Source organism: Saccostrea cucullata, unplaced genomic scaffold, assembly GCF_032062105.1.
Source record: "Saccostrea cucullata isolate Sc308-1 unplaced genomic scaffold, CSIRO_AGI_Scuc_v1 ctg89, whole genome shotgun sequence".
NCBI classification, from domain to species: Eukaryota; Metazoa; Mollusca; class Bivalvia; order Ostreida; family Ostreidae; genus Saccostrea; species Saccostrea cuccullata.
In genome coordinates this window covers 147,542-170,097 of record NW_026931171.1, presented here as the reverse complement: position 1 = coordinate 170,097, position 22,556 = coordinate 147,542, and the positions used below count along the sequence as shown (strand labels likewise).

At 32.4% G+C, this 22,556-nt stretch overlaps 1 protein-coding gene across 2 annotated transcripts; it reads left to right on the top strand.

The window, feature by feature from the left end:
* The first annotated feature begins 150 nt into the window (after window positions 1-150).
* LOC134231650 (advillin-like) lies at window positions 151-21,450 on the top strand. Of its 2 annotated transcripts, XM_062713635.1 has the most exons (25): window positions 151-413; window positions 4,602-4,690; window positions 4,939-5,013; window positions 5,371-5,409; window positions 8,445-8,510; window positions 9,060-9,196; window positions 9,384-9,486; window positions 9,729-9,839; window positions 9,930-10,031; window positions 10,166-10,278; window positions 10,401-10,479; window positions 10,592-10,690; window positions 11,080-11,224; window positions 11,323-11,423; window positions 11,758-11,982; window positions 12,129-12,200; window positions 12,305-12,415; window positions 12,511-12,594; window positions 12,709-12,764; window positions 12,887-12,980; window positions 17,984-18,187; window positions 18,516-18,638; window positions 18,768-18,839; window positions 19,119-19,229; window positions 19,538-21,450. In XM_062713635.1, the coding sequence occupies exons 2-25, from the start codon at window positions 4,622-4,624 to the stop codon at window positions 19,649-19,651; spliced, it is 2,505 nt and encodes an 834-aa protein (XP_062569619.1). In that variant the 5' UTR covers window positions 151-413; window positions 4,602-4,621; the 3' UTR covers window positions 19,652-21,450. The 2 variants fall into 2 exon arrangements, with proteins under 2 accessions (XP_062569619.1, XP_062569620.1); XM_062713636.1 differs by lacking the exon at window positions 5,371-5,409.
* The last annotated feature ends 1,106 nt before the right edge of the window (window positions 21,451-22,556 follow it).

Genomic DNA, 22,556 nt, shown 5'->3' with positions numbered 1-22,556 from the left:
ATTTTAGATCTTTTCGCAATTACTTTGAGATGAAGAGATCCGGTGAAAATCCAATGCTTGGAGTCCCGCCTGGAGGAAGATGTTTTGTAGGAGTTGCAGCTGTAAATTTTGCTGAAGCTGTATTAGAGTTATAGTTTAATTAACAACATGTGTTGATATTCGGTATTTTATGTAAACAATCGCCGAGTATTTATCTTGAACTCAAAGTTGTCTGCATGGGGGAAATATTAGTCATCGTCTGCTTTTTCGCACCTGTCGCACGCAATCAATATTACAACCAATCAAACGGCCCCTTTCATTCTAATGCGGGACAGTCTCGGTCGAATTTCTATTTTTACTGACATACCTTTACGGTAGCACAAGTTCGATAACCAGATTTTTATTTAAATTCTACCTGGACCGGTTTGCGGATAGTAAGTATAAATTCTTTATCTATTGATTTTACTTATCCCTTTTCAATGTATTTTTGTTAAATTTATTGTGTGTAACATGCAGCAATATCTGTCAGTAAAGCATGTCGTATATTCAAAAGTGTGAACCTGGCCGTGTGTGATGTTTACACTACGCTACATAAGCGATGCTAGTCACGCCTGTGTCCAGTGTGTCCTCTATTAATTATGTACATTTCTCAGTGCAGCATCAGTAATTTCATTAAGTGCAACACTTCTGTAGTAGCCCAGTAGGTTGTCAGAGGGGTTGAAAAGCGTGTCTCTTTTCTAAAGATTTCTACCACAACACACCCAGTAACACAGTTATGTGCAGCAGAATTTGCTAGTGTACCTTGGAGAGTATTTTGAAATAACTTGAAGGACACACCGATTCTACATTTTCTTGTTATGCCTTGTATGAATCCTAGACTAATTACCTCCAAATTGTTACAATTGCTACAAGGCAAAGAATCATACAATACTATAATTTTCACATGTAAGAAATTTGCATATTGCTTATTTTGCATTTCTTTGCTTCAAGTGTTAATGAGTTAATTGCAGTTTTAATGTTCATACAACAGAGTTGAGAGAACTCCCAGAATGTACGTAACACTTAAATTTGAAGGCATAATTAGATGAAATAAATGTCAGCTAAATTTGCCAATTTCACAATAATGATTTATTCTTAATAAAATGACAGTCTGTGTTATATGAGGTATATGAAGCATTTTTGTCCTCTTCCACTTCTTAAAATTTAAAGATGTCTTTTATGACAATTTAAAGAAATACAATGTATATCAATTTATATTTTTAGTAAAGCATATAATAATAGTCTTTCAATTGTCTAGCAAAAAAATTTAAGGGAACAGCATTCGAGAGAGATCCCTTTTTATTGGCTATATAATGAACAGTTATGAGTAACATGACATATATATACCATTGGTTTATTACTTATGAAAAGAAGACAAATAACAGATGACTCAATCAGTCATCTTGTTTCTGTAAAGCAAGAAACAGCTTATGTCCATTTACAAAAAATGCAATAGCCACAGCTAGGGGATAAGTCATTTCATCTGCTTTTTTTGTTACTTTTAAAGGCATTGCTCAGAGCTCAGATCTAATGAAATAGTTTTATATTAGAGGAACATTCTGACCAGTAAAGGAAATTATTTTTAGTCAAGAAGTAATATATTGCACAGGGAATTATTTCATAAATATTATCTCAGATGCTTATTCACATCTATCTGCTGATTTGAAATAAACTTGCAATGAAAATAGTATTGAAATGTACATTATGCACTTATGGTTCAAAAAGCACTCTGTATGTAATGTCATGTGGGAGGGGATAACTCTGGTGTTAAATTAGGGTGCAAAACAGATCAAACTTTAAATGTCACCATTAATGGGAGTTTCTACAAGATGCTTCAAAGTGTTGAACATTATGGCATGGCATATGAATTCAGATGAACAAATACATATTTTGTTATACCTGCATTTAGAAAAATGATGGTGTTACCCCCAGTCTCTTCAATGTTTTAATTATATTGGGTTTCTTTCTGCATGATCTGTTTACTGAGATTCTAAATGCATATAACAGTAGCTCTGTAATTAATGTAGAAGCATCTGTAAAAATATACTAACATTTGAAACATTTTTATAGGACAGCTAAAATCCTGTTTGTGAACTAGAAAGGAAAAAATCATTTTTTGGCATGTCTGTAGAATAATTAGTAATCTTTTTTTGATATGATAGCAGCACATTCACCTTTATATAGTCTGGGAAATATTGAAGACGTAACAAACTGAACATTTTTGCTATTTTCAATAAAGTCACAGTAAAGGTAGAATACATCGTATCTGTAACAGAATATTCCAGTATGGTTAGCATCTTTAGTGTAAAGATTAAATTTCTTCTAACTTTGCTGCAAGTTCATTAAACACACGGTATAAATTCGATTTGCCAATTTCCCCGTATATTGATACAAAAAGTTAATAGCCTTGGGAGAAATTTAATGATTCAGAGTGATCTTGGTGTTTGATAAATAGCAAGTCTGACTAAATGCGATATTTCTTATGTGCTGAAAAGAATAATAGGTTGTACGTATATATTTTATCACTCGTAAAAATATTCTCATAAAGCTTTCAAATGACTAAATATGAATGAAGTTCCTTGTGTTGGATTGAGTACAGTGTATGTTGACAAAGTTTATGATGAGATGTATATATGACTGAAAAATAATGGTCTTTTCTTCTCTTTATATTTTCCATAACTCAACTCCCTACACAGTGATGACAGACTGTGTTACACTTCATGAGGAAAAAGAATACAATACCTTTAAATTTGATGATGGAATGCGCAGTCTTTAATTCCTTCAAACCAGTTTAATAAAATTGCATGTAGGATATTTTTTGGATGATTTCCTAAATGACTGAACATTTTACAGAACAAATAGTATGGTAGACTAAACTAGGTTTTTAATACCATTTGAAGTATTTAATAAGAAGTCAATATGTGTGTGCATTTTTTAAACTTCTTTTTATACATTCCCAAAACTGTTTGTGCACATGATAAGAAAAAGTCTTATTTTTTGAGAAATTAATTCTTAAGTGCTCAAAATATTTTCTTCAATTGAAAGAATATGAGAAAATGCAGAATCTCTATTTGCCACTTTTTTGAAAATATGAAAAAAAATCTTTTAAAGGGAAGTTATTTTATTGTATAGTGGCATGGACAGTACTAAGCCTCTTGGATATCCACAGGGGTGTGGGCTTTAAACTATTCAATCATCTTGCACTTGTGTACTGTTATGACATGTTATGTTTATTCTAGCTATTGTGTGACAGAGTAAAGTTTTTGTCAACTTTAAAGACAGTTATAACATTCCCTTATTTGGTCTAGCCACAAGATAATCTCAGATTATTTTCTTTTAGGGTCAGTGTGGCTATATAACAATTTAAGATCGAAGTGTCCAATTTGCCTAAGATATCAAATTGCATTTGCAAATTTATGATAAGAAAAGCTAGGTGCTATATTGTAATGTAGTTGCATCAATTTAAGGTAATCATTCAATTGTCCATATGTAGAATTGTAGAGTAAAGCTGCATGCATGGATGCATAACTGCATTTCTACTAGACATCAGGTAACTGAAGATGCACAAAAGGGCATTCAAAGTATGCCTTTCATATATATAAAAGACTGTTGAAGTATCTTATACACAAGTAAATAAATATTGATCTCTGATTGAAAACCACCCAAATTGTCCCAGGGGCCCAGAGTCACTCATGTGTAACATTGAACAGGAAAATCAGGCCCTCACAGTTAAATCTTCACACCCTACTACAAGTTGTGATGACGAGCAAAGGAATGTGGTGTGGGACAGATACGTCAGTGGTGTGACAGGTCTATTATTGATGGATAATCATGTCATTACATTATTGTAACGGCTCTATCTGCATTGTCAATCAGGCGAGGATGACCAGGTCGAATGGGCCGGATTAATGCGAAACACACTTACCAAAATGAAAAAATAATTATTTCCTATAAACCTAGGGATTATTTCAAAGATTCAATTTGTAAGATTAGAGGTAATGGAAGCTAGGAAGTGTCTAAAGGATTAGCAACCAAAATCTTAATTTTTAAATGTTTGTTTTATTTATGAATAAGACATAATTATAGGGATAATGTCTACAAATGCTCATATTACAATACAACACTGTAGGGAGCATGCATATATTTAGTTACAATTATTGTTTACCTGTATCTTTTGACATTTGTTTATGAGTTGAAAATCCAAATTTTTATATGTTATGGCAAGTTTGAAATGTGGTTGAATGAGCTTTAGTTGAAATCCTAAGGGTAGACAAATGTATATTGTCAGATTATCACATTGACACATCAGTGAACCATAAATATCATAAAATCATTTATTTTGAATCCCCCGTTAGCCTTTGTACACATGAAAATGAGCCTTGTAATTAGTGAAAGATAAGATATGTACGGTTATCGCTATTTGTGTATACATGAACCTACTTCCATCAAAATTATGCAAGGATCATGAAACTGTTCAGAGTACCTTGAGAGATTTGATTAATTATTTTTACCTTAAGTTTGCATTTTAATTAGATTGTGAGATTGTAAATTTATGCTAATCTTTTTTGATATTGCTCTTTCAGAAACATTGGACTTGTGAAAAATGAATGTGGATCCAGCATTTCGCAGTGTTCAGAAAGGGAGGTCTGGATTCTACATATGGAGAATCGAGGTAAATCAGTACATAGATTTAACATGTAAATCACAGCTTGTACATGCATTCAAAATTTGTCAATTTTTTATTCTGTATAATCACCACACAATAATTTTGCAAATGAATCATATAATTGTACAGAAAAATTACAAATTTTTTATTGCTCTCTTAAAAATGTATCATTTCTTTAAAAAAAAGCAACATTGCCATTGTTTAAATTTTAATGTTACCTCAAGAAGCATGTGTTTAATAAACTTTAATTTCAGGACATGAAAGTTGTGGCCGTTCCTCGAGAACAATATGGCAGCTTCTATAAGGGTGACTCCTACATCATCCTCTCTGTAAGTTCAATAAATTCAGATGACCTCTATATTCATCTTTACACATGCAACACTTCTTGAGATGAATATATCAATAGAAATATAATTACATGTATCTGCACTTTCAAAACTTTTTGCATCAAAACTTTTTGCATCTCAAAATTTTAATATCTTCTCTTTGATTTAATTTTCAATATCATTCATTATATTATATAAAGCTTTTGCATGTATGTTTTAGTGGTAGTATGTGAAGATTAAATTAAAAATTTTCTTAGATTCGTGTTTACAGTATGTTTCTTTAAGTTGCAAATGATACAATGTTTCAGTGTGAACAGATATAGTTAGGTTAATAAGTAGAATTTTATGTACAAACTATAGTTATCTGAAGAAGGAGACATCAAAGGCGTGAACATTAAGGTATAAACTGGTACATGTATCTGTAGTCAAAGCTTATGAACATCAGTAAAAGCTTGTTGTTGAAATTGGAACACAATTGCCACCACCATTAAAAGCATAGCCTTGACATTGGCACACTGGCCACCATGTTTTGGGAAAAAATGACCTTGACATTGTGGGAACTTGCTCTCATCATTTAAAGCATGTCCTTGACATTGGAGCAATTACCATCATTATTCAAAGCATGTTCTTGAAATTGGGACACTTGCCATCATTATAAAAGCTTGGTCAAGTTGTTGCACACTTGTCACCATCATTATAAGCATGCCCTTGTTATGGAAACCTTTATTTTCACAGATATTGGGATGCCCAATTTTAGCATGCTATTGAGTGGAAATGTAGTGAATTATCACAGATGAATTGAACTTAGCTTTTTGTTCTGTTTTCGCATGCTTTATAAAATATTATTTCTGCTGAATGCTTGTTTTGCATTGATTCATTTATAGTACAGTAAAGCAGGATAAATTTTGATATATGAGGGACGTTCAATAAATAATGTCATCGGGGCTCGGAAAGAAGCAAAAGACGCTTTTTAATGATGTAGTCTTCATGATTTTACTTATTAATCTCTTTTTATTAAAATAGATGTCCGTTAAAGTTTTTATTTAATTTCTGATTGTATTTAGAACACATTTTGGGGTATGACCCTTAGTATACTGGAAAATACCAGATCCAATGATTTCCTGGACTTGTTTTTTTTCTTTCTGAAAGGTGGTTTTTCAAGTTTGGAAATAGAAACAAGTCAAAAGGTAAAAGATCTACAGAATATTGTTAATGTGAAAAAAATATTGACTTTCTTTTTATCCCGAAAACCCCTAACTCTTAAGGGGTGCAGGGTTTGGACGCTGTCATGAAGAAATTTAATGTAGTGGATTCCTGATTCTAGGTCCTTCCTCTAATAAACCTTTCGATTTTTTTGCAAAAAGATTGCTTTCTAGACTCCTCCAAAAATTAAACTGTCTCTCCGAATACGAAATTGAACAACAGTACCACTAATATTTAAGAAAATTGCATATAAATCTGTCTTTGTGTTCTTGCATACCTTTGCTCTTGTCGGACCATTGCTGTTTTTATCAAGTACTTCTTATGGTAAATTTTGTCTTGATGGTTTTAAGCAATAGATTTATGTTCCATTATCTATTTGAATATGAAACAAACTTGGATAACTACAGTTACTGATATTTTAAAATAATTGTTAAGACATACAATCAAATTTGCTATGTGTCTTAAAGTCAGTCGTACATCATCAGATATTATTTGTTGAAATTGGGTAAATAGTACATAACTTGTTATAATTTTTGTTGGCAAAAACGGTACCCATTTTTGATGCCCATTATATAATTTTTTATCACTGAAATCCACTTGCTTCTTTGTCTATAAAACAGGCATTGGTTGATGCAAATGTCACATATTTCAGTGAAAATTTCTTTGGGATTTGTAACACGTTTTACAGCAGCTTTAATGAAGCTTTTATTTTCACTCTAGTTTACTGATTCTTTACAATTCATTTATAATGCAGTGTCTCGAATAGCCCTTGTTTACCAGCTTCTCACGATGAAACTATGTGATGAAAAGTGGTCACATAAACTGTTATCAACTCATTAGAGATTCAATAATGAGAGAAAGTCTAGCTTAATGTCATATGATTTCTATGTTGTATGTCATCGAGCTAATGACATTATTTATTGAACGCCCCTCGTATTTGTATCCCCTAGACAAAGAAATGTTAAAAAGATTTGCATGAAATGAGATTTCGGGTAATTTTTTTACTGCAAGTAAAGATTGCTTATTATTACTGATTTCATTAGGTAACTTTTGACTTTGTAGCTAGACGAGCATTGTTTGGACTTCTAATCAATCCAAAATTTGACAAACCAAGGCCTGATGAAATGAAAATTTCATACATTGTGCATATTAAAGCATATTTTTCATGAAACACATACCAAAGTTGAGATATGATAGGTCAGGGTTGTCCCTAAGAATTATAATAGCAGAGAATATTTAAAAAAGTAGAAAGAGTCTAGGGTTCTTTCCCTCACAGGGGGAACAAGGGGAATTCTAGAATAACTGGTGGGGGGGGGGTGTCATTATAAGCAGGAAAATATATTCTCCACCCCCCAGGTTCTAGGGACAACCCTGGTTAGTCATTTCAAATAGTCATCATGCATCCATACTATATCTCTCTATCTTAAATACATTAGAGCAACATGTCCAAAACTTTATAATATGGCTCATTGAACACTGAGTCGTAAAAGTTCAACTTTGCCAAAAATCAAGCTCATATTTATTTCAGATATTTTTATTTCTATGGAATCATTTTATGTTATAAGGGGTAAAAAGGAAGTCAAGCCCTGTCTTCAGTTGATTAGAAATCTGTTGTATTTATATATGCTATAAGTCTTTTAATTTAATGCTACTTATCAATTTATCATTGATAATTAATGCATACTTGATTTAGGTCCAAAGGATAAATGGGTTATGATATTGGCTTGCTTGGATATACTGTGTGTTTTGCTTTGAGACCTTCTTTAAAACTATTTGGTCACATGAAGATAACTTGCATGGCATTTGGCTTTGTTTTTGTCATCAAAGTTCCTGATAAAACAAAGGCAGTCATTTCAAATCAAAAATTTAAGAATAAATGGAGTAGTGGTGCAACATTCTACTCTCTACATAATGTACTGCACATGCATTATGTAAGATGTTGCAGAAGAAGCTATGTAATTGTTATTACAGTTCAGAGTTTGATTTCATTTTTCCCTAAATAAAACCAGTATAAAATGTCATAGAATAGTGAAATTGTAGGTTTAAAATTTATACTAAGATATTATTTTTATGCTCATAAGATTTTTATCCAAGAATTATGTATTTACTTAACTTTGTGGCAGCACATGTACACATAAGGGTATTGATCATTTTGATAGTTCCTGTAGTTTAAAAGGAAGGGATCAAGTTTTGGTGTTAATATCCTAAAAGCCTACCCTGTTTGATTTCAGATTAAGGAAATTAAGGGCAGCCTGGATGCTAACATTCACTTCTGGCTGGGCTCCGAGACGACACAGGTATGATCAGCATCTTATCAGAGTTTGTTTTTCCCAAGGTTGTGTCACTTCAACTCATTTAAAGCTACCAACCTAACCTTAACTCAGGCATGTCTTTGTGGCCTGATTAAACTGTGTAAAAAAAAAAGGCAGAGTGCAGAATTAAAGGTATATATATTGAGAGCTTATTTAGATTTTAAGACCAATGGCTCTGAGGTAGACATTGTGAAAACGTGTGGATGTGATTGGAATGTTGATCAGAAAGCACAGGTAGTTGTGGGTATTTAAATGTCAAATTGCCAAAGCACTGAAAAAAGAAGGCAATAAAAAGCACACATAAAAAAAAAAACATATCCTCTGGCAAAAAACCAGATTGTTGGTTTTCTGGGTAATATGAAAGCTGATTCAGCTAATTTATTTCAATAAATTGATATTAATTTCCTACAAAAAAAAATTAAAAGCAAAAAAATCTTGACAGATGTTGGAAATACATGTATATATTGAGTTGAAGTAAGATTTGAAGAGATGTACATGTATAATAATATGTAAGTTTAAAATATATTGATATAGGATGAAGCAGGTGTAGCAGCATATAAAACAGTAGAACTTGATGATTACTTGGGAGGGGCACCTGTTCAACACAGAGAGGTCGAAGGTCATGAATCAAAACGCTTCCTCAATTATTTCAAGTCAAAAGGAGGAGTCAGGTATAGATATAAGTTTTTATTCAAATGAGCATTTTTCGCAAAAGTTCAAAAGAGTTTTTTTTTGGTAATTGACTTCAAAAAGAGGTGTTAATTGCTAAACCATTAGTGGAAAACGATGTTAGCTTAATTTTTAGAAAATGACTGAATCCATTGAATGATGCAATTTTTTCTCTCTCCAATTTTCTAGATATTCTGATGGAGGTCATAAATCAGGCTTTAACCATGTGGAACACACATTTAAGCAGAGACTCCTACATGTCAAAGGAAAACATCATGTCAGAGTATCAGAGGTGAAGAGATGAAACATTTTGTCATGTACTGATGCATGTACAATATTTGCTAGTGTTATGAAACTGAAAAATATTTGTGGTTTTAAGAATTACATATTGAATTTGATATGTACATAAATTATGGTATTTTGCAATTTTCTTTTAATATCTCTTGCAACACTCCTTGAATTTAATTATGTGGAGAGTTATAGGGGGTAATTTTTAACTGGGATCCACAAATGTAAACAATATTTTTTTTACAGACACCTATTGGCTGGTCATCCATGAACCATGGTGATGCATACATCTTGGACACAGGTCTGGTATTGTTTGTATGGGTGGGAAAAGAGGCCAGTCGCACAGAGAGAATCAAGGTGAGACATCAAAAAATCAACACAGATGACCCTAACAGATTAATAAGTCCATGAAGATCTAGGTCCTTTACTAATTTATTGTCTTTGCAGGCATTGGAACATGCTAGACATTTGAGAGATGAGAGAGGAAAAGCCAACATTGTCGTAGTGGAGGATGGGCAAGAGAAAGAAATGGCCAAGGATGAATTAGACGTAATACAATTATGCATTATTTATCATATTTAGATATAAGAATGCACTGCGAAAGAAAATACACTTGTTAAATACTGGTAATATTTAATTTTCTGATGATAGTGTGTATGTTAAGCTTTACTCTTTCAATTTAGGAATTTGAAAAGCACCTGTCGTTGAGTTCCAAAGATCAAATCAAATCAAAAGATGAAGGAGGAGCAGATGAGGTGGCCGAGAGGAAGGGCAGCTCTGAGCTTAAACTTTATGTGTGAGTCCTGATCAAATTCAGTGAAAACAATGAACTTGGAAGATGTTTACATAAGAATAAGTGAAGGGATTTTGTAATGCATTTTAGGCTGTATATTTTTAAGTACATATTCTTTTATGCAGCTGTTCAGAAGATGATGGTACCCTCAAAGTCTCTGAGGTCAAGAGTGGACCACTTCTAAAGTCTGACCTTGACTCTGGTGTAAGTTGGTTAAGTCTTCATACATTATGTTATTGTTAGTCAAGTTAAACTCTTGAGTGATCCTCATTAATAAACAAGATGTATTAACTTCAATGTTTTATTTTTTCTCTAGGAGTCCTACATTATTGACAATGGCAGTGCTGGTATTTGGGCCTGGATTGGAAAGAAATCCTCCAAGAAAGAAAGATCTGAGGCAATGAGGAATGCCTTGGTATGTATAGTTATATGTATGTCTAATTTAGAGTACAACACTGTCTCTCTTGTAAATTATCCTAGTTCTATTGAAAAAGGATGACGTCCTGTCAGTGTACTACAGAATGTGTTTTATGTAAATTAAGATGCACCTTTTCATTCCTTGTGACAAGGCTTAAATGTTTGGTACCAACCTTATACCCTTGATGTTTGATTTTAGCCTACTTTTAAAAAAACTTTCACCCTTAGCCATGAACTGTTATATTCAGGCATCAGTATTTCAAAAGCATATCTTGCTTGTAAAATATCAATACTTTTTTAAATGTAACACTTAAAAAAATTGAAAAAAATGTGTGTTACATTGTAATTTAAAGTATTAAAAAGAAAACAATTTCTTCTTTCTTTCAGGGTTTCATAAAGAAGAAGAACCTACCCACCAGTACTAATGTCACTCGTGTTGTGGAGGGGGGTGAACCCTCCGATTTCAAATGTCTCTTCAAGGACTGGCCCCAGCCTCCCATTACAGGCAAAGTCTACAGTCGCAACAGAGTCGGTAAGTATAGAATTGATTGTCAGAGGAATTAATGTTAAAATTTTAATTCCATCTTTTGTTATGGGAACAAAATAAAAAGTTTATGATTTCTTTTGCAGCCAAAACCATCCAGACCAAGTTTGATGCTTCTACTCTTCACTCTAACCAGCAGCTGGCTGCCGAGACTCAGATGTTTGATGACGGGTCAGGAAGAGTTGAGGTTAGTAGAACTGATCAACATCATATAGTTTGTTTACTTTTTATCATATAGGATTTTTGTCTTTAGAACTCTACAACACATGAAAAATACTATTAGGTTAAAAGATTTCTTTGTACATGTATTGTAGACTGTGTACAGACAGTAAAACTTAATGAAAACAGGTTCATGATTTGCATTAAATAAGTAGCTAAGCTTTTATAGTTGGACTATGATTTTTGATATTTCTTTCAATAAAAATGTTTTTCTAACATCATTTATGCATTGTGTACTTTGAAGTCTGAGCATAAAATCTACCTATAATCACTCAGCTTACGCATCTTTTACATATATGTAGGTTTGGAGAGTAAAGGACTTTGATTTGGAACCCATACATGCCAAGTACATGGGACAATTCTTTGCTGGGGACTGCTATGTTATACAGTACACCTATCAAGTGGCAGGGAAAGAAAACCACGTCATCTACTACTGGCAGGGACTCAAGGCCACCACAGACGAGAAAGGGACATCAGCTCTAAAGGCAGTGGAGCTGGATGATAAGCTAGGAGGGGCTGCTGTTCAAGTAAAGGATTTTAAAATCTACCCAAGCTAGTGCTAATATGTTAAAAGCAATAGAATGAATTTAAGTTTTTTTCATATTTTATTTTATGAGTTAATTGCAATGTTGTTATGAACTGTGGAATAAGTTTTTGTTATGGTTATTTGCAGGTTCGAGTGGTACAGGGTAAAGAGCCAGCCCACTTCATGTCCATGTTTGATGGCAAAATGATCATCTTCTCTGTAAGTCAATCGTCAGTTTAATTATTTATTTCATATTTTGTTGTTTTTTCAATATTAAATTGATCTGTTTCATTAATCAATGATAAATTGTCTGGTTGTATTAGGGTGGACATGCTGGATGGGGTGGACAACAGAACAACAATGCTGATGGGCCGGGAGACAGTTACATGCTTCAAGTCAGGGGGACAAACCAACTCAACACTAAAGCTGTTCAGGTATTTTAGCAGTATTATGTACTAGAATCAGAATTATTAACTATGCAGGCAGTGAATTAGAAGATTTTGAAAATTAACTTTTCTTCTTTTCACAGGTGGAAATGGATGCCTCATCTCTTAACACAAATGATGTTTTTGTTATTTTCACCAAAACTCAAGTCTTCATCTGGTGTGGAAAGGTAAGGTATAGGGACCTCAATTCACATTGATTAAATTTTATGGTTTATTTCACTTGAGTGATTTATTAAGGGTTTTGGACACATTCATGTATTTGAACTTTCTACTGTTTGTAGGGTAGCACAGGGGATGAAAGAGAAATGGCCAAAAAAGTCACAAGCAGATCACCAAGGTAGGTGTAGAAATAAAATCACCTTTTTTATGTAGAGTTACTAGCTTATCAGATTTTTTGTCGAGCATAATGTGTATGTAAATGTGCACTACAAATGTATAGCATATATGTATGTTTGACAGAGAGCCGGTCATGGTATTTGAAGGTCAAGAGAAGGACAATTTCTGGACCGTTTTGGGAGGAAAGAAACCTTACATCAATGATAAGAGGCTCCAGGTATGTTTGTGAGAGCTATCAACAGAGTTCTTTTCCTGGATTTTTTGTAAGATCAAAGAGGTAAAGCCACGAAGTGCAAAAATATGCCCTGTCACCAAAATGAATAAAATTTTATTCTGTGATAGGAGAGACTTTGTGGGTTATAACACAATTTATTTTTTAGTGATATCTTTTCCAGTTTTCTTTTTATAGTCGTTTGAAATTGGTATTGTTTTCAAGTAAAATCTACATGTATAACGTCATGACTTTTGACGATTTATATACACATAAATGTGTATTGTAACGGTATGACGTTAACGTTATTTAAATGAAGGTAATTATATCTACATTATTGGAAGGGGGATCCACTAAAATAAACCCTAACCTAAGAATTTGGGAAATTTTATCATAGAACAGTTAAGAAGTTTAGAATCATGAGATAAATACACCGCCAGCTAGTTTTTGCTTAGATTAAAAAATTGTCTAAATACTGTTATAGTGTCCTGTTAAATCAAAAACAACTTTTTAAAATGATACATTAAGAGATAATAGGGGAAAATTATTCACAGTGTGAATATTGGCTGTATCCAGAGTATTGATTAATCCATAAAGTCACGGAAAAGTGAATATTAAGTGGGTTTTTTTTGGGGGGGGGGGGGGTTGTGAAATTATAGTATAAGCAACAGAAGGCTGACTTGCTGAACATTTGGAAGGATATAATTTAGCCGACGTACCTTCAACGTTCTTTTATCGTCAAGTTTTATCCCTTCGGTAGAAGCTCTAGGGTAGTGTACATTGCTATGCATACTGGAAAATCATTCGAGATTCATAATCAAAGACGTTTGACGGCACTTGTTTTGATAAACTATAAATTAATTACAAAATCTATAACCACTTTATTTAAACATCTTTAAACGCCAACAGATGAACAGGCGCGGATCCAGAATTTTTTTCCAGTCAAATACATTACTCGTACAACCCAGCAATCTCTTTTCATGCAAAACAAGCAAACAAACAAAACAAATCAAGAACAAACCCCCCAAATAAACAAAATAAACCCACATAAACTCCTTTCCCATGTTTCGGATTGTTTTCCCCATCGTCTCAAGACACGGTCTGGAGTCCGCATACAACCCTTTCCTCCCGATTGGGAGAATATGGGCATTTTTGTCGTAGTTTGCGACGATGATTGTGTTTCCCATTCAAATAAAACCATGACTTTTTATACAAACTCAACACAGATTCCATGGTTTCAGTGTCATCTAGGAGAGATCCAAGGTCACTTTTACTTAGTTTAGTATAGATATTTAAAACTCCGCAAATACCAGTCTCTTCATTTAGATCCGTGCATGGATGGACGAATACCGGGTATACAGACAACGGAGGTAATGTTTATAATTTACCAATTCAACGAATTTCTATCAAATCGCTATCATCTCGGGGATAGAGAGAAAAAATGTGAAATTTACACAATCCTAAATACCAAGCTAGCATATTTTAAACTTATGATCTATGAAGGCAACGATAATTCTGATAATCTTGGACACCACATGTATTAAATAACTGCTGTCATTTTATATAATCTTTGATACCCCTTTTGATCTGAAACTGGAATATTTAAGTCCGTTCAAGTGTACCTCAAGGCCATATATGTTATGCAGTTAAAGATCTATATTATATTTTTCAACAATAAAGAAGATTCAGATCACCCCCGCTGTTTTGATATGGAAAGCTATCGACCATGCAACAATTACAAAATCAATGTTGCTCTGATCAGCCGTGGATATTTTTACAATTATAGAATAAAGAAAATAAACTACCCTACCCTGTTGATTTGTGTTTGTATTTTTGAATGAAAAGCCCCCCCCCCCCCCCTAAACACTATCGAATAGATTTATTTCACTTCGTCTGTTTTTCACTTGTAAAAACTAAAAAATTGATTTTTTTTTTTCGATTGTGTATGTAGGTATAATTTCTCTAGATTTGCCCTTGCATCTACTTCCAACTAACTGACGATCTGTAGCATATATTACTTATAAAATATTTGGAACACCTACAGGTAAATATTTATAGCACATTGCAAAGGGGGCGTTGCGAAAATATTTTATAAATACTGAATTCTAAGACACACCAATACACTGACATATTTCTGTATTTTATATATGTATCAAATGGAATTATAATTGTTTGAAGTATATATTGATGAAAATATCAATATACAGTATACATGTACATATGTACATACATCGATGTCCTCAGTGCGAAGCTACGCACAGCATCATAACTAGGAATTTTGCTTTTGAAGCAGTATGAAAATTTACTTTTTTACACCTGCATAAAATTATCTCAGAAGATTTTGTTTAAAATAGATCGATGGCTGATATACGTATGTTAATTGTGGCTATAATATGTAACAGTGCTGACTCTACCTCTCGTAATATTATAATGAACTTGAAATTTACATATATACTCAATTTTGTTTCGTGGAGTTGCAGACAATTAATATCTAAATCCTTCAATTTCGTACATTATTTCTTTTTCTTAGTGATATTTTAGCAACAAGCTAGCACAATGTTATTTTGTTTAGCAGCAAGCTAGCACAATATTATTTTGCTTGTATTACGAAGGGCAAACGTGATTATGATATTCCATGTTTTCACAGTGATGTGGATCCAGAAAGAGGGGGGGGGGATTCTTTCAATCTGTTAATCAAATTTGAGATAATAGAAATAGACCTCTGTTAATACATGTAATTTAATGATATCGAGTAAAGTTTAAGTGATTCATCTTGAAAAAATTCAGTTACCATCTAAAATAATTAAAGTCTTTATGACGTCACAATTGACGTATATGTATTACTTTTAACGTCATGTTCAAAGTCTGACGAAGAGAAATGTAACTTACATATTTTTTGAGTTTTGAATTCAGATAATATAAATCGAAGACCATGCCTCTCCACAAATTTCGTATCAAACGAACTACTGACTATTTTATTAATAAATTGTGTGTAATTTTTATACAACTATTGTTATATAAACCAAATATTTCCGAATTTTTAACAAAACTGGTGAATCTTTGCGACATCAAAATTTAAATGTAAAGGCATATTTTATATTGGCCACACGTATGAACAACGATTATATTAAGCGTGTAGATTCGTATCAGCAATATTTATACATATGGTAAGTATGAAAGTTGTTCTTGACTGTGGCCACACTTAATTTTGGGAAAATCTGTGGAAAAATCGGCATTTTTGAACGTTTTTATGAAACCGTCGCATCTTCAAACCACCGCACGTGCCTAACAGCGCATTATTTAATAAAATGAGTTACGTAAGAAAAAGAAGTATGTTGTCCTCTTATAATTAACGTATAATACCGGCCATGAATAGAAACTCGATTTTTGTGAAAAACACAGGGCCAAATATGATGGTTCGTGGCTTTACCTCTTTATTGAATTAGAATATGATAATTATAAAAATTAGTCATTTCAAAGTAACTACCAGATTTTTGCAAATTTAAAAACTAGGGATGTCAACGAGTACCCGGATAACCGGGTACTCGATCGAACGTCCGAGTATCGAATACTAAAATTGGTACTCGGTTACTCGGATGTATATTTTTGAATATTTCTAAGCCTATTTATTAATGCATTAAACAAACTGTTTTAAAACGTAAAATGCTCATTGCACTTGTATATACAGTAATTAGGGTTTACTACGACTCAAAATGACCGTTATCGCCTGTGGCAGTGTTTATACAGTAATTATCGTGACCAAGCACCTGTGGTACCTGACTTTTCTCACCTTCGACTGTCTTCTACCTACCCTTATTTTTTGTTTGACTTTAATTATTTGTTTTCACTGAACATCGTTTAAGGTCTATTATGTTTAAATAAATTAGAAATATTCTCAATTCTCCAAGAAGCCGTAAATTCTAGGGAAAAGAGCGGATGACATTGCACATGCGATTGTTGATATGGTTGTGTTTGATTAGATGCCAGTACGACTGGTTGAAGGCAAAAGATTTTAAAAAACTGATGTCCATCGTTGCACCAAACTAAAAAAACCGTCCCGTAATATTATAAAATCTAGGATTGAAAAAGTGTACGAAAATCGTAAATCCGCTCTGTTAGGAGAACTTATCAAATTCAAGTTGATATTGTATGTAGCTCTGACGACTGATACCTGGTCGTCAAACGCGACAATAAGTTACATTACAATTACAGAGCAGATTATGTTTTTAAACAAAAACACTGTGAACCATTTATGGTTTTATATCTTGTGTTTGGCACGAAGTGCTCATCTTTATTACAACAGAAATACATTTACGGGTAAGCCTCCTATCAGTGCATCTGGTTTTATTTCTACAAGAGTTTACAATGACAGTCTTCAATTTACTTGTTTATATTTATTTACACTTTTACCGAGTATCGGGTACTTGATCGGAAAAACGTCCGAGTAACCGAGTATTAAAAATTGACCGATTTGACATCCCTATTAAAAACCCTAATTAAATCAACAGGAAAATTAAGTGAAATTATGCACCTGCACTTTAAATTTAAACCTTTATGCATTATATAAAGAAAAAATAATACCGTATAATCCCTATTAACCGCCCCTGCCCTTTTAAGTGCCCCCTTAGGTCTTTTTCAATTGTCAGGAAATAAGGGCCCCCTGTACAGTGATTAAAATCATATAGAATTGTATCAAAGGTCTGCCAAAATTTGAAGAAAGTGAAAATGGAAAATGAATCATTTAACTTAATTTGGGTGGATTCTCTTCACTTAAAGTAAAGTTAAGCATTATTTTTGTGGTTCTTTGAATTTATTTCTTTTTTCAAAGATTTTTTGAAGTTAAAATATGACATTGAATATTATTAAGAGAATACTAAAATAATCGACCCCCCCCCCCCCCCCTTTTGCAATTTTCTAAGGGCCCGGGGCGGTTAACAGGGATTATACGGTATTAAATTTTTTTTTGTAACGGTAATGTGATTTCATTATCAATGTGAACTGTATTTCAGGAAGTGGAGACAAATCACCCAGCCCGGCTGTTCCAGGTGTCCAATGCCTCAGGCCGATTCACTGTGGACGAGGTCCCAGACTTCAGTCAGCAGGACCTGGTCACTGATGATGTGATGATTCTGGACGTCTGGGACACAGTGTATGTCTGGATTGGTAATGGCGCCAACAAACAGGAGAAGGATGAGGCTGAGAGACTGGCCATTGTACGTATGCAAAAAGCAAAGATGTAGAAATTGGAGATATGCTTATATGTTGTAGATTATATGTACTTCTTAGTATATTCTTGTGTAATTTAATTTTTTTAAGCAAAAAATATTTTGAAATTTTGGCGTATCATATAGTCTGTGTTTATTATTGACACTTTGTTCATGAGTCATGTGTCCAAAATTATGGAATGTTTGGTTAAAAAAAAATAAAGAAGAATACCTTAGTACACTGTGTTCACGAATGTTTCAAGAAAATCCATTATGAAAACTTGATCAGAAGTAGGTAAAAATTCTTCTGCAAATAAAATCTTATATTTTGTTCCAGGAATATGTAAAAACAGACCCAGCAGGACGGGATGAAGATACCCCAATATACAAAGTCAAACAAGGTTTCGAACCTCCAACTTTCACCGGTTTCTTTGGAATGTGGGATAGGGAGTTATGGAGTGTAAGTTTATTTTGATATCTTTTCAAAAATAATAAGCACAAATTCAGATATTGAGATTGGTTAGTACATTTGGCTTGTGCATTTTCTGATTTGAAATGACAGACGTAAAAAAATGTTATGACTTTGCAGAAGGGGAAATCATTTGAGGAACTAAAGCAAGAACTTGGAGAAGGAAATGAGGCTATGTCTCTTGTTAAGCAGGTCAGATTTCAATGTTTTGTAAGAGGATTGTAAATCAACTTTTTAAAATGTTTTTTTTTTTAATTATTAGCAATTTTTCCCAATTGTTTTAAATTCTTGTTCATGCTTTTAAATGTATTCACCTCTAATTAAGATAATATTCATGGGTCTGTCGTAAATTAAGTTGTAAAGAACCGATATTGTCTTATTCAGAGTGTAATGAAAGTGAACAACAAAACTAGGATACATTTTCTGTCTATTGAAAGTTTCATATGAACACATTGTTTATCTTGGTTTAAGGTGGCAGAGAATGGTTCCACGGACTTCCAGGATGTGGCTAAATATAGCTATGATGAATTGACAGTACCGGCTGAAGAACTTCCTGCTGGAGTTGACCCTTCATGTAGAGAGGTAGGAAATGCATTTTGCACTGGTGAAGAGAGGGTCCTTTGGTGAATTTGTTCAAAATTTTAATGAAATTCTTTTTATTAGAACTTCATATCTGAATGTGGCAATGAACTAATTTTAGGTACTATACAAAATTCAGTGCAAAGATAGGCAAGGCACAAATTTAAGGGGAAGGATTCATAAATTAGTCCTCAGGGTATTGTGTGAAAAGTGCCAAAAATAATTTGGATGAGATGGCTACTTATGTACATGGTATCTTGTTAAAATACTTAGAGTGTCGTAACCAAATTTCATTTTGTTTTGTTTTTTAGATCCATCTTAGCAATGAAGACTTTGAAAAGATTTTCAAGATGAAATACTCAGATTTTATTACTAAAGCCCCATGGAAACAACAGGAAATAAAGAAGAAGAACAAGCTTTTTTAGTAGAACTTTTTATTTTAGTCAATATTTCACATTGCTCATTGTACATTATACCTTATCTGCATTAGGCATTAGTTAATGTATTAAAGTATCCAAATTTGAAATGGAACTGATGTTGGTCTTTATAGGGTATTTATCAATGCTTACACTGTGAATGCTTTTGTGGTGTTACACAATGTTTTAGATCTTGTTATACAGTAATTTTCTTTTTTATCGTAGTGTTGTACATTAAGACACCTTTACATTTGAAAAAATATAATGTTCACATCAAGATCATGCATTTCCATTTGCATTGTAAATTATTGGAAGAATGTATGCTATGTTAGTTGTGAAAAGACAATAACATTCCTTAAACACAATGTTTACATGTATGTGATCTAAATTTCATTTTTTTTTCTTTTTACCGTAAAACATAATCACATATCAAGTACATATGAACTAAGCTGTGAACAAGTATTTATAAACTGGTTCTGTTTTGTGAAAACCAGATCATGTCAGAACTTGTCACTTTATATGTTGGATCTGCTTTGTTGTTTGTTTATTTTTATAAAAAAAATCTTTGATATGTTAAATATTTATGTACACATTCCTATTTTTTGGATATTGTTATTATAATACATGTACAATAGTTTTTTTTTGTTTTTGTTTTTCACGATATTCATTTGGTTGTCCAATAATCTATAGTTATTTGTTCACGTTGCATTTATTTAGTTAATATTTTAATATTTTTATATCTTATTCAAGAGTATTATATTTAGGGGTGTGAGACTTATTTAAACTTGAAATGAAAAACTGACATCTGCATATTTATTTTTCAAGACATTGACGTTTAAGTTACAAAAATTTTACAGAATTATTTAAAATCAGTTGATGGCATTCCAGGGTAGGAAAAAAAGACTACTTGTCTCTTAGAACAAGAAGTTATCCTTGTGTATGTTGTGCTTAACTCTGTGAAGGTTAGAAATATGAATAATTATAAGCACTACCATCAAAATAGTCTATTAGATTTTTCTTGCAAAGAAAATGTTCCAACTAAACACATGAACGAAATTACAAAAACTTTTCTTGCTTTCATCCAAGATGAGTGTACAAAATAAATGTACTTTTATCTTGTTTTGTGTACGTTTTTCCAGAAAAAATGTGTTACGATAAATACATGTACATGTATGAAGATGAGTGGCAGTGGCATTTACATGAAAACTTTTTAATTTTTATTAATAAAGTTTTTTTTTTGTAAATCTAAGAAAGCTCAGTTTTATCAGATTAACTTATAATATATGCTGGAATAAATGGATCTGCAAAATGTCTTCCAAGAAGGTCATTAAATATAGATCTTGTAATATTTCTGAAATATCCCCATACACCTGTTAATGTTTCATTTGTGTTTATTACATGTACAATGTAATTCATAGGAATCAAATACTTGTTTTTTTTTTCTCAACATTAAATTTTTTGTTTTTCTTTTTGAATGGTGACCAATTTGCTGCTGATTGTAGAATCATTTATAGCAATACATTCCTTTTTTGCATTGATATATGTAGTCGTGCAATTCATATTCTTGGAACTTTTAGTGTGCAATGTAAGCTGATCTTGGGTTTTAACAATTGTAAGGAACTGTAGCAATAATATTATGGGGATGGTAGATTTTTGATGTGTATATCTGTAACCAGAATTTTTGTTCTAGTTCTGTAGTTTCACTTTATATACATGTATGTCTCTTTAACATGTCATTTTACAAACATCAATATGTGTTGAACTTCTATATATAAATGTCTATTATGAAATTAATGCAGTACAAGTTGTCTTTTATTTGAATCCATCATCTTTTTTTCTAATATTGAAGAAAATTAAACTTGGAAATTCAAGTAAAAACAAGCAGCTTATACCATCAAGAATTTCTGCATTAGCAAATTTTCTGTACAACAAATCAAGATATTGTGAAACGTAATGAGGACATACCAGTACAGTGTAATAAATTGATATGCTTTTTTGCTGGAAAGAACCAAGTTCAATTTACTCATAAAATGGCCCTGAATGTCCTTATACCAATTAATTGACTAGGTCCTTTTGTCCATTTTCAGACATCAGTGTAAAGTAGAGACTTAGTGTTCTTGTTTCTTATTAAAAAAAATTCCTGCGATAGTCCATGTATTTGAAAAAACTTTTTTTTGAGAAATCCAAGCCAGGTTTGAAATTGTCAAGTTCTTGGATTTTTTTTTTTCCAAGAATAAAAGGTATATATTTGAATATTTCTGCAAAGAATTATATTCATATTTACATGAATTTCCATAAAACATTATTTATCCCAAAAACAAAACGTGTTTTTTATTCTCTTCTGGAATAGTTAATATAGACTGTCATTTCCCGTCATTTCCCAAATTCATACCAAAGCTTTTTGTGTTTCCGGGGGGGAACATATGTTTACTGACAAAAAAATGACAAAAGTTTTAATTTTTCACCAATTTCAAAGGGGTTAACAACTAAAACATAGTATTTTATTAATGATATATGTTTAATTTCATATGCTTAAAACATAAGAAAAGAGGTAAGGAACATCTATTCACATTCAAAAATATTTTAAAATACGATGATGGTTTAAAGTCCGGTTTCAACGAAAAATATCGTCTACCCCCCTTTTTTAAAGAGCTAGAATAAGGGATAATTAACTATTTTACACTGGTATTGAAATTATTAATCAATTATAATTGAAATTGAGGTCATTTATTAAATAGATAAAATGTAGGCGGGATGATACATGGACAATGTTCTTGAACTTTTGAAGAAAATAGGTACAGTGTATATCTAAATACCTTCTGCAAAGAATTATAATATGAGCCTACTCTGCTATCCCAGAAATAACCAGAAGTCTCTGTCAAGACTGTAACTCTACTGGTTTGTACTTCAAACA